The 12,748-nt window shown below is 36.6% G+C and overlaps 2 protein-coding genes across 2 annotated transcripts; both read left to right on the forward strand.

The window, feature by feature from the left end:
• The first annotated feature begins 939 nt into the window (after positions 1-939).
• LOC120344331 (uncharacterized) lies at positions 940-2,941 on the forward strand. The gene is made up of 3 exons (XM_039413500.2): positions 940-1,503; positions 1,820-1,985; positions 2,089-2,941. The coding sequence occupies exons 1-3, from the start codon at positions 990-992 to the stop codon at positions 2,333-2,335; spliced, it is 927 nt and encodes a 308-aa protein (XP_039269434.1). The 5' UTR covers positions 940-989; the 3' UTR covers positions 2,336-2,941.
• Positions 2,942-4,905: 1,964 nt separating this feature from the next.
• Positions 4,906-6,815, forward strand: LOC120344894 (uncharacterized). The gene is made up of 2 exons (XM_039414225.2): positions 4,906-5,016; positions 5,548-6,815. Exons 1-2 carry the CDS (start codon positions 4,953-4,955, stop codon positions 6,093-6,095), a joined length of 612 nt encoding a protein of 203 aa, XP_039270159.1. The 5' UTR covers positions 4,906-4,952; the 3' UTR covers positions 6,096-6,815.
• The last annotated feature ends 5,933 nt before the right edge of the window (positions 6,816-12,748 follow it).

The raw sequence follows: 12,748 nt of genomic DNA on the forward strand, positions 1-12,748 counted from the left end.
TTGCTAGTTATATCAGAGAAATATTAGTCACACGAAGTAGCAACACGTCACTTTTATTCTCAAACTGTATCAAGCCGTCGGAATAATTCATCTATCGGTTAAAATTCTTATTGTATCATTCGGTAAAATGGAAAGTGAGGACTATTATTGCTGCTAGGTTTGATCAAACGTCAATGCTAAAATATTTCAAATTTAAGCTAGGTTTTTACAGGCTAAGGGAGGAGTGGGTGCCAACTAACGTATGGTTGCCTTGAGGTATATGCGTGTTGAGAATATGTAGAGCACAGTCATTAAAAAGGTCTAGAAACCCCAAAAATAAGCACCAACAAAACAAATTGCTGAGCGGATAAATTCGGAAGACGGGTCCGTGTGTTTTTGATAGAACTCAGTATATATTGGCTAAATAGTAGGATTTTAGAAAACGAAACGTACTACAGAAAATGATCATTTTTGGTATCATATAAACTAAGATAAGAATTCGATGAATGAAAAGAAAAAGATGGTGTTCCACTCGTGTCTAATTTGTAATCTAATAATAATACCATGACATGAAGTTTTTCCTCAATCCTCAACATTTACGTTAAGATTTTGCGACCGTTTTTAAGTGGAATTCGCTGCAAAATATGACCATAGGAAAATATCTAGCATGTATAGAAGATTATTAGGCGTACGAAAGATTACAGTTTGGAAGCGAACGAACGCTAGTTAAAATAGGTTAAAGGTGACAGGCGTTTCTCACATTACTGGCACAGGCCCACATTGGCTGGGCCATTTCGCAACAATTATCAATAATGTAAAATGAAATAATAAATAACAGGCCAATAGAATATCTGGGGCTTTAACTTTCTGTTTTTGGATTTAATAATTTCTCCAAATGGTGGTTCAAATAATCCCCACTGTGAATTGCTGATTTAAATTTTGTACAATAGTTAGACAAATAAAGATCACCAAACAACGTTTTCACATCTTCACCAGATTGAATATTTAGAATGCTGACGAAGGGATATATAGTAATTGGCTTCCTAGTTTCGTGTATCCAACAAATTTTATGTTACGGAATTGACAGCAACAATAATGGGATTCTCGATTTCGACTGCAGGCCAAAGTATGGATGTGAATTTTCCAAATGCGACCCAATCCCTCCGCACATGTACATGATACCTGGATTTAGTCCAGAAGTTTATCGCAAACATAGATACTACTACATTACTTGTGAACCGAAGATAAATTCCACGGAGGCACTACGAGGAGCTAAAGGCGAAATAGGTACTCGGGGCGAACCCGGGCCTCGTGGGGAAGTAGGCCCAGCAGGGCCACCCGGGCCCAAGGGAATGCCCGGATCTAAAGGAGAGCACGGGTTTGGAATCCCAGGAATGATGGGTCCTAGAGGAATGCATGGAGTTCCTGGGCGTCCCGGGCCACCTGGACCACCCGGAGCGCCCGGTCCTAATACACAAGAAGTTAACGTGATGATTGGAATGGAGGTGAAAAAACAGCTGTTAGGTATGAAAATAATGATTTTTCATGTAATAGTTATTTAAATATATTGTGTTGAGGTACAAAAATAATCTCCTAGCATTTATTCAGACTATATTGGGTATGGGTGAAATTTAAATGCAATTCGTGACTTAAAATAGGCGATATTCAATGGTTCTAATCGTTGAATATCATAATTCCTGGTATTTTTTTAGGTTGTTGAGAAACGCTCCTAACAATACTATGCTTATCCCATTCAAAAAATCTATCTTTGACCCATATTTGGCTATTTCTAGTTTTAGTATCTGGCTTAATAAGACAATATGTATAATTTATTTTGCAGCAATCAGGAATCTCTTCTTCAGTACAACTGGTTGGTATAAGGCGGAAAACAATCTATGGTACAAACTGTTCAAATACAGAGTTGATTATCAAACCGCAAGAATTCATTGTATGGATATAGGAGGGAGATTAGCTTCAACAGGACTTCGTGATGAGAACTACAGAAAGTAAATTATGCAGTTATTTTGCAATACCTTTTCCCATTCTCTTCTTATTTTTATATACTCACTGTGTTAATATAATATTAAAATAATAGTATCAAATTTACAGAAAAATTTTGAATGATGTTGTAAAGCCAGTTGGGTTTTACACCTGGATTGGTATGGACGACTTGCAGAAACAATACTTCTGGTTGTGGTCAGATGGAACACCAGCTTGGCGCAGTAAAACAGATTGGAGAGATGGAGAACCTGGACAAACTGAGGGAGAGAATTGTGTCGGTCTTCACGTAGATTTGCATTTAGTTGACAATGTATGCTCTGCATCATGGTATTATTTATGTGAGAGCGGATACTAGTTCTGAGATATTAATGGTACGGTATAAATTGAGCAAATGTGCCAATATAATTTGATTCTTGAACATTGGTCTATTGGGTGGGAATTTAGAACAAAACAATTTTGTTGGGAACTAAATTGACGATAAAACTTACATGCGATTCCAGGAGAAATTATATGTTCTCAATATATTATAAAGCCTGATTTTTGCTATGTTTTACAGTCATTTAATCTGATTGTTCATATTATTCGGGTATGGAAATTGATTAATTGTGAGCCATCCATAAACGTCTTCTATCATATGCCCCAGCAGTAACTCAGTCCCATGTCATCATGTGTGTTATTTAAATGGATGAAAACCGATATTAGTCGTGTTCCAACGACCCCACCACATTTATTGTGCTTGACTATTTACTGCTATTCATTTAACAAAACATATCAGTACAAAATTTGCCAAAATTGTTTTCACTTTTTTAATATGAAAAATATTATTATGATTATGTTGCCATTATTCTATTTTCTTTATTACTAATACCTATCTGTCATGCATGCAGGTGTTAATCAAGACTATTGCTCGTATTGTTATTGTAAATAAATTTAAAAAAAACTAGTGAGTTCTAGGAGTTAGATGGCAGATAGAAATAAAAATATGACAAAGATTATAAAACAAAAATGATGGAATAAATTTGTAAGGTTGGAATCATTCTATTCATACGGGATTGGGAAAATACTTTGTCAATTAACATGAAAAACGAGAATACCTACATTTGAGAATTTTAAAAAATTGATTTGGACAGGCGTTCGTTGAGAAATTTGTTCTGGTTTCATCTTAACTGTTATGCCGAGAAAAGGCAGGACGAATAAAACATCGTTACTATATTATGAAAGGTATTTTTTGAAAGAAAATTTTATTTCAAATTTCATACCATAAAACGTAGTGCCAATTTTCGTAGAATGATAATATGATCTATATGCATTTCACGAGAATTTGATACAATCAAAATCACATGCGCTCACTTGGAAAACTATACAATCTGCTTACAGTGAAGAAACGAGAAATCCTAAATCAAATACAGGAGAGCAATGCTCAATTATAATGACATGGAATCCAAATGAAATATTTTACCAACAACAAAAGCAACAATTTTTATCCACCGAGAATTTCAAAGCAATTGGTTCAGTAGTCGGAGAAAAAAACGATTTTTTCACAACAACAAGTCTATAGAATACCAGCAACAACACCAGAACGATCCATAGGTCTATGTCGTGTCCAACAAGCGAGCAATGCTTAGGTTCATTTCGTGTCCAATAATATCTATGCGAAATACTAAAGAATGGAATCACGTTATCATCAAGTTATCGTCAATGAGGGTTTTACCGGCACAAGTGCCACCAACTAACAACGAACAATTCAAGGTATGCTATCAATTTAGTTGGTTTGAAACTAATCTTTTTTCTATGACCTTTCACTGTTGGATTCCAATGCGAATGATGCAGGGCTGCTGTTGTAGTGAATGTAGTCGATTATCAATTATGTTAGTTGGAATAATTTTGACATCAGTCAGATCGAAGGCTACAGAGATTCGTTTGTGTTAGTATGCAGCAAGACTTTTGAATCAATTAGCTCGAAAATTCAACGTAGCCTATTATATAAATGCAAAAAACATACATAAAATGTTAACATTTTATGTAGGCTATTTTAACATGCAAATAAACTCCAGATATAATTTACTCACTCACGCACTGACAGTTTTAGTCAAGATTTATGCAGTTCACATTCAAAATACAAATATTAATATGATTAAGTACAAATGTGAAAATTAGAAACTCTGTAGTAACTCGTAAATTATGAACACGACACAAGCACATATTACACAGGTATATGCATTGCATAGTCAATAGTATAGGTTTCTGATACTATTACTTACGAATTACGATTGGCGTAAGATCGTTTTATTAACACCGGAATTTAGTTAAGATTTTATGAGACATGCTAAATAAATAAATAAGAGGTTACAAATATGAAATCATATACAATCCACGATATGTCGAAGTGGTATTTCATATTCAATGGAAGGAAGGAAGCATGTGTCATGCCTGATATTTAGCAAATAATATAAACAACTGTATGAATTTCGAGTATAATAGTTAGATGTTTTCAATCGGACATTTAATTTGACTGCGTCCTTATACTGTAACAACCCGTATGCATCGAAGTTTATTTTCTACAAGACCTTTCGCTATAGTGAGTTACAGGTTTAGGTTGAATCTCGAATGCTACATCGTCTATTAAAACAGCAAAGAAATATTTACAAGAGTTGAATGTCTATACTGTATACCTTATTTATGAATGGTTAATTACTAACACTTTAATCCAGGTTATAGATTTGAAATCATACTTTAGTTAAACGATGCTAATCTAAGGATATTACTTAACCTGCCCTTCAGCTTCACGTTAATGAAGATTCTTTAGAAAACTCACCATCAAACAAAATTTTAGTTATAGCTTACGAACTTCAGTTAAGTTGGTAGCATAGAAATTGTGCCCTTTCTTTGTGATAACCAGCGTTGCCATCAAACAGTGTTGTTGTAAATCTCTAATAAAATATGTTTCAGAGTATAAAAATATTCATAAAAGTATGTATCGCATCAATGTCGTCCGTTCTCGGATTTTTGGTTGCCATGGTCGGATTTATGCACGAGGTCAGTCTAACTAAATGAGGTCATTACCAAAGTCATTTTAAGCCCAGAATTATACCAAAACGTTGTAAAAGCCTACATAATTAAAATCGCGTGTGATATGGTCCAAAAAATCAAGCAGAATCTGACCTGAGAAGTGTTTAAAAAAAAACTGACCCGATTTACAACTTTGCGATGCATAAGATACAATAACTGGACATAATTTATGCGCTGATTTCAAGTCATTTAACTTGAGTTTAATAATATTGTAATAACTAAAATTTATATCATTTTATCCTACAATTGGCGCAGTTTTCAAGATTACAAAATGTTGTCGACTTATTTGAAGAGCCAAATATTAGTATGAAATATACAATATATATGTTATCATAAAGTTATAAATAATAATAATATAATGACCAAAATAAATGATGATACGCGACATAGGCAAATATTTTCAGCTGATAACCTTAAATGTGTTTCATAGTTGTTAAATACGTGAGTGTAGCATGGAGATAGATTAGTAGATATGACGTTTGCTTTTCTTTTTCAAAGCACTGACGATTGCAACGAACCAACCAACAATTACAGCGAATAAACCAACGTTTGCTGCGCATAAACCAGAGTTTGCTTCATATCTACCAACGTTTGCTTCATATCAACCAACAGTCGCTTCAAATCTACCGAAGTTTGCCTCACATCAACCAAAGTTTGAACCAAATCTACCAAAGTTTGCTTCACATCAACCAAAGTTTGAACCAAATCAACCAAAGTTTGCTTCACATCAACCAAAGTTTGAACCAAATCAACCAAAGTTTGCTTCATATCAACCAAAGTTTGAATCGAATTTACCAGAGTTTGCTTCACATCAACCAAAGTTTGAACCAAATCCACCAAAATTTGCTTCACATCAACCAAAGTTTGAACCAAATCAACCAAAGTTTGCTTCAAATCAACCGACGTTTGCTTCAAATCAACCAATAGTTTCCCAAAATCTACCAACGATTGCTCAACATAAACCAAAGTTTGCTTCAAATCAACCAACAGTTGCTCAAAATCAACCAACGTTCGCTCAAAATCAACCAAAGTTTTCTCAGAATTAACCAATATTTGCACCAGACCAACCAACGCTTAAACCATAACAAGGATAACATAAATAACATGACATAAATATTCCAGATTGTATGATAAAAGATTCCAGAGCACCATGTTTAAACTATATCGATATACTTTATTCGTGGTCACGTAAAATCTGTTATTTTACAAAGTGACTATTATTATCCAGGAATATATATCAAGGAATTTGATATTAATCGAAATTGTTGTGGTTACATTATATTTTTTATCTGTAAGCATAAGTTAGAGTTAAACTAAAGGTATCAAACTCATTGAAATGTATTCCCGAGTTCATGAATATTATACTACTCGAAGCACAGTCAAGTCACAATCAGACACATTTATGTTTTTCATCAAATATATTGGAGGTTGAATCGGATTTAATCAGATTACAGTACTAATCAGAATTTGGCTTGTAATGCGTTCGTTAAAATATACAGCTATACGATATGTATGTGGAATCAGGTTATGTGCGTGTCTTGACTTTTATCAGTCAGAAGTATAAGATTTCAGAAAAAAAAATCGCCACCACCTTTCTTGTGCTAATTTTTTTGCTGCTGTTTATTTGACAAAACATTTCAGACCAAAATTTGTTTTACGTTTTCAATATGATTATTACCAATATATTATAATCAAGTTAATATTGTATCTGTCATGTATGCAGGATTAATCAAGACTATTGAGCTTATTATAAAAATAAATTTAAGCAAGAGAGCCATGCTCGAATATGTCGACAAGGTGGGCAACACAAAATATTTTATCTCATCAATTCCCTGAAAATCATACACGGTAAATTACCAGTAGCCGTATCGGGAGGCGAAGAATTCGACTACCCAGACAACTCATCAGAAACAACTCGACTACTCAGGGTACTGACGAAAATCCATTCTTCATGATTAGGTTTCAACGTGAATTAAAACACCAACTGATCCGAGTCACTTATGTATCATCAGACCAGATCCCACAGTCTACCGTTCCTAATAAAAAGTTCCCACTTTCGCTAAGCACGAGATTCGCCGACTTTCGCACAGCATAATGTCCGCTGATAAATTCCAATGACGTCATAGCACACAAAGAAAAAATATATATCTTTCACCACTGGAAATTTCAAAGCGATTGGTCCAGTAATTAGAAATAAAAGTGATTTTTCCTAACGATAGAAACAAAAATATCATGAACAACAACTTAATAACAAAACGAGGACCTCCTGTCCCGAAGAAGTGGGACACGTGGTACAAGTGGGACACGTGGTACAAGTGGCACACGTGGTACAAGTGGGAAACGGGGTACAAGTGGTACACGTGGGACAAGTGGGGCACGTGGTACAAGTGGGACACGTGGAATACGACATTTTGAAGACACCGCCAAAAACAACTGATGAGTTGTGGAAATTAGGTGATAGAAGGGAAGTAAGGGGAAGATAAAATTCCGAAACAAAAATGAAAGTACAAATTTTGCACGGGATGGATAAATTCTGTTATAAAAAGCATGCGTTTGTAAAACAATTACTGAATACAATTTATACGCAGATTTCATTTCATTGGTTTTGAGTTTATTTACGGATTTAATAATATTACAACAACTAAAATCTATATCATCTTTTTACAATTTACGCAGTTCTGAAGATTGCAAAAAGTTAACTTATCGACTTATTTGAAGAGCCACATTTTAATGTTATCATACAAGCGAGCGATGCTCAAATATATGGATACGAACATCAAAACGAAGTAGAACCACAGAGATATATAAATAGAGTGCGCTTCTTTCTCGTTTCCGCGAGATTATTTGAAGGCTCTCTCGTTTTGACGATAGATTTCCAACTTTTCCGAAGCGCGTAATGCATTTCTTATGGGATTTGGCAGAAATCAATCATTTGCGTCGATTTTTCTCACATATTCGCCTGATCTTGATTCGTTTCTCATTATGTATCAAACGCTAGTATATCCCAGCTCACCATACGGTGCTAATTTTGGCAGTTTTATAAATTTGTGAAAGTCGTGGTTAATAATATGGCCAACGTATCAGTCAAAGGCGAACAAAAACGACCACAAAACATTAGTCAAGATGGCTTATTCGAATCGCTTCCCCATTTGTATATGGCCTTATTTTATCGCCTTACGCATTTTGCGTAACGATCTCAATATCATTGCGTGGCCTGGTTCCATAACACCCTAGCTGTACATGTAAATAGAACTAAAGAGCGCTCCTCAAGTGTATGTACTAATATGGAGGTAACTAATATTGTTCGCCTACTCTACACCAATTTGTGTAAAGCAGGGATGCACGACCTTTTTGCTATTGGAGGCCACATTGCATTTATTTGTATTCGATACGGCCGCAAGGGGGCTGAAGAGCACGCAGAACGCGCGCGATTTTTTTTTGGCTTTTATGACGCCATAACCGCGTATTTGAACCATGCGAGGTGCAGTCTGCCCACCTATAAAGTATGTAGGACTACTTGGAAGTATAATATTCGCATTTTAAACGGATTTTTTTTCGGTGGACCTATTCTTGAGCAGATATATTGCAACAAGTTGCATAATGGTTGCACAATTTTGAAAAAAATTGAAAGTCGGGGATGGGAAGATGGGCGGTCGCTCCCATTTTCTTGTCCCCAAAAGTATAATAAAATGTCAAATATTTTAATGAATTTTTTCTATGAAAGTGTGCAAAGCACTGTAGCAATTCAATGACTCCCTTGGTCTTGCACGTGGACAGATAAACTTGCAAAGTCAGGTAACTGGCTGGATACCATCAACCTTAGTTTAGACTCCAGCTTGACGTCTAACAATCTGGTTCGGTACTCATTTATCAGGTACGTCATTCTTGAAACGTTGCTTCGCATGTGTAAGTACTTCCAAAAAGAACGAGAGTTTTTCTTGCCAATTCTTGTAGCACTGGATATTCAACTGTGCTTTTAACGTGTCCAGCAGATTTTTCTCGTCTTTAAACTTCTGCACATGCTGTCCATCATGCTTTTTGCACCAGCATTGTCGCCAAATCCTATATTTTGAACTTTTTTTTTTCATTGAATTTTGTGTATGGAAGGCCGCATTATTTTGTCACGACGGCCGCATACGGCCGTGCGCCGCAGGTTGTGCACCGTTGGTGTAAACGGAAGGAAACCATGGGCACAGGATATATTCACTTGGCTAACACACACACAATTCCCGAACTCGTAAAAGAACTAGGATAAAGAAAGTCGGAATAAAGTTATGGCCTAACCTCAATCTGGAACACAGACTACGGGAGTACCAACTAAATTGCGTTTCGCCCTCTGTCGAAGACTTGGGGATGAAATCTTCCCCGTGGAGGTTATTGCATTTTTATGATATTATTTGAAAACAATTGTTTCCACTTTCTCACTTCTTTCCGGCTTCGCATTTCTTAGCCTTAGACCTCATAATGAATAAGGTTGATGCACTACTCGCAGCTGCCGCTGGAACAAAAATTAGAGGTACAACGTCTTGGGCCTTATCAACCAAAAAATTGTTCACTGAAACAGTCCCATGACGGAGGAAAGCGTCGGCGTACATTCTGCGCAGAAACTTGGTATAAAAAACACGAATGGTTGTGTTACAGCGAGGACAAAAATGCACTTTTTTGTTTTTATTGCCTACTTTTTGCTATCGCCCGTGACTCACGTTGGTGTAAATTTGGTTTTAGAGATCTTAAACATCTTTCCGAGCGTGCCAGGGATCATCAATCTTCTATGGAGCATCTGGACAATGCAGTAAAATACCGAACATTCGGAAATGTTAATATTGCAGCACAGTTGGATGAAGGACGCGCGGTTTCTATTCGTCGGCACAACCAAAACGTCGAGAAAAACCGCCATGTTCTCGGTCGATTGATAGATGTTTTGAAGTTCATTGGTTGTCACGAGCTGTCCCTCCGTGGGCACGATGAACGGGCTGGCTCTTCTAATAGAGGGGTATTTTTGGATATGGTGGAATACATCGCATCCCTAGATACAGTATTGAGAGATCATCTTGATGCCGAAACTGTTTCGAAAGGGACATCTAAGGATATCCAAAATGATTTGCTCGACTCAATGTATAAAATTTATTTACAAGACTTGGCTCTGGAAATTGAGAATTGCCAGTTCCTTTCGATTCAGTCTGACGAGACAACTGACATCACGTGCGTTTCCCAACTGGCTGTGATTTTTCGGTTTGTGAAAGATGGTAAACCTACCGAGAGATTTCACAGCTTTGTACCAATCGTTGATCGCACGGCTTGCGGGATATCGGCTGTACTGAAAGAAGTGTTACAGCCTTACAACGCGAAGTCAAAATTGATAGCCCAAACTTATGACGGCGCGGCAGTCATGAGTGGGTCGAAACAAGGTGTTCAAGTTTATATAAAAGAGGATTTTCCTCATGCGCATTTTTTACATTGTTATGCACACCAATTTAACCTCGTTATCAAAAATATGTGTCTTGATACCCCTCTTGTCCGTATATTTTTTGCAAATGTTTCGGGGTTTTCTTCATTTTTTTCCGTTTCGCCGAAGCGCTCTGACCTCCTTCGCCAGATATGTAGCCGCCGTCTCCCAGCTTGTGCACCAACACGTTGGAACTTCCTATCACGCGTGGTGCAGGGCGTGTCCGAAATTAGGTCTGAGCTCATTGAGAGTTTCAATGGCATTCAGAGCTCTCCGGTTTGGGACGAACGCTCTGTGAGGGAGGCGGCAGGTCTAAAGCGTCTGCTAGAAGATGGTGAGTTTTCATTTTTTCTCGCTTTTTTCTCCACAATATTCTATCACGTGGATGTATTATACGGCGCATTGCAGTCAAGGCTAATGGATGGAGCGTCTGTGCAGTCGTGTATTTCAGACTTCTGCGATGCTGTATCTCGTATCCGGGAAACATAAAAATACGACGACACATGGAGTGCTTCTTTACGCCGCGGGCAAACAACGCAGCTTTTGATTTTGTCTGCAAAGGAATGCTGTGACATTCTGGTGAATCAGATATGCGATCGTCTGCGCACTGAACACCTTGCCGCGTTCTCTTTGATAAACCCAAAAATTTTTCAAAATTTGCACGTCAATTTCCCATCCATTTGTTGGCTACTGTCTCCAAATTTTACCCCATGATAAACGTGGGTAAATTGGAAAATGAATTGCGATGTATATACACCAATCAAACTTTTTTAAAAATCACATCAACTTGCGCGCTCTATGAGTTCCTCATAGATAACACTCTAGTAACTACCTTTGCGGCGTCTGCAAAATTTCTGGACATCATTTTGACGACGCCTATTTCTTCCGCCGACGCAGAGCGAACATTCAGCACGCTGAAGCGTATTAAAACGTATCTCAGAAACACAATGAAGCAAGATAGATTAAATTCCTTGGCTGTTTTATCCATTCACAAAGACGTTATTTCTGGGATGAATGACTTTAATCAGCGCGTTATTGAGCATTTTGCTTCCAAGAAACCGCGGCGTGTTGGATATATGTTCAAGCAGTAGAAGTCTAGCAGCATATATATCTATGAATGAGCGACGCATGTCCTTATCTTTGCATTAACTTTCCTTTCTTCATAGTAACGTTTTAAACCTTATTTTAGGTTTTGTCTGCTTTCCCGAAGTTTCTGTTAATATGTCATTGTATTTATATGGGTAAATATTGCTTTCCTTTTGAAAGAGGTCCCAAAATAAACTATGTCTATATCTATTAATCCCTTGACTTGGACTGGTTTTAAAGACACTTTCTTATCGTTAAAAATTGTCGCTTTTGCCGATTGGTTGTTACCGATGGAATGGTTTTTATACTCATAAAATGATGGGAGAACTCACAGCGCTCATCCTGTCTCCGTAGATGGGGGTGACTTGGTCCCGCAGTAGCTTGCCCCGGTTGTCAAAATGACCACGCGCCGCCACTGGGTCACAGTACACTATCGAAACCGCAGTCCCGCACGACTAACGCAAACCAAGAACTGCCACAATGTACGCACTTTTTAAGGACAGCACACAAAAAACGATCTCTATAGTCCAGTGATTGGAGAGGAAAGAGACTTTTTCACAATAATAAGAAGAAAAATACTAACAACAAAAATAAGAACAATAACATAATAACAAAACGACGCATGTGTACACTTCCTGTTAAATAATAATATAATAACCATAATAAGTGACGGTACACAACACAGGAAAATGCTGTTAGATAATTGGCTTGAATGTGCTCAATAGATGTTTAACTCGTGAATGTAGCGCTATGATAGAGTAGTAAACATGCATCACGTTTACTTTATTGACACGAAATGGACCTATGGATCGTTTTGTTGTTATGTTGTTGTTGTTCAAATTCAATCAATCAAATTTTGCACGAAATCAATCAACGTTTGCTCCAAATTACCCACAGTTTGCTTTAAATCAAACAACGTTTGTTGATGTTAACAGTTTTGTTCTTGTGTCTTCTGAATTGACAGCTAGATCAATGGCATGAATAGGATAATATTATAATTATGCTTATTATAATCAATATTTTATTATAATTTGTTATATTATAATAAAAATTGAGCTTGATATTTTTCGAAGAAAATTCAATTTGAAAAATATTCAATTTTTTTTATATTTGTACATATTTATACCACAAAAAGTATTTCCCATTTTCGTAGAATTATAATATGGT

The sequence above is a fragment of the Styela clava genome, chromosome 1 (assembly GCF_964204865.1).
Source record: "Styela clava chromosome 1, kaStyClav1.hap1.2, whole genome shotgun sequence".
Lineage (NCBI taxonomy): Eukaryota > Metazoa > Chordata > Ascidiacea > Stolidobranchia > Styelidae > Styela > Styela clava.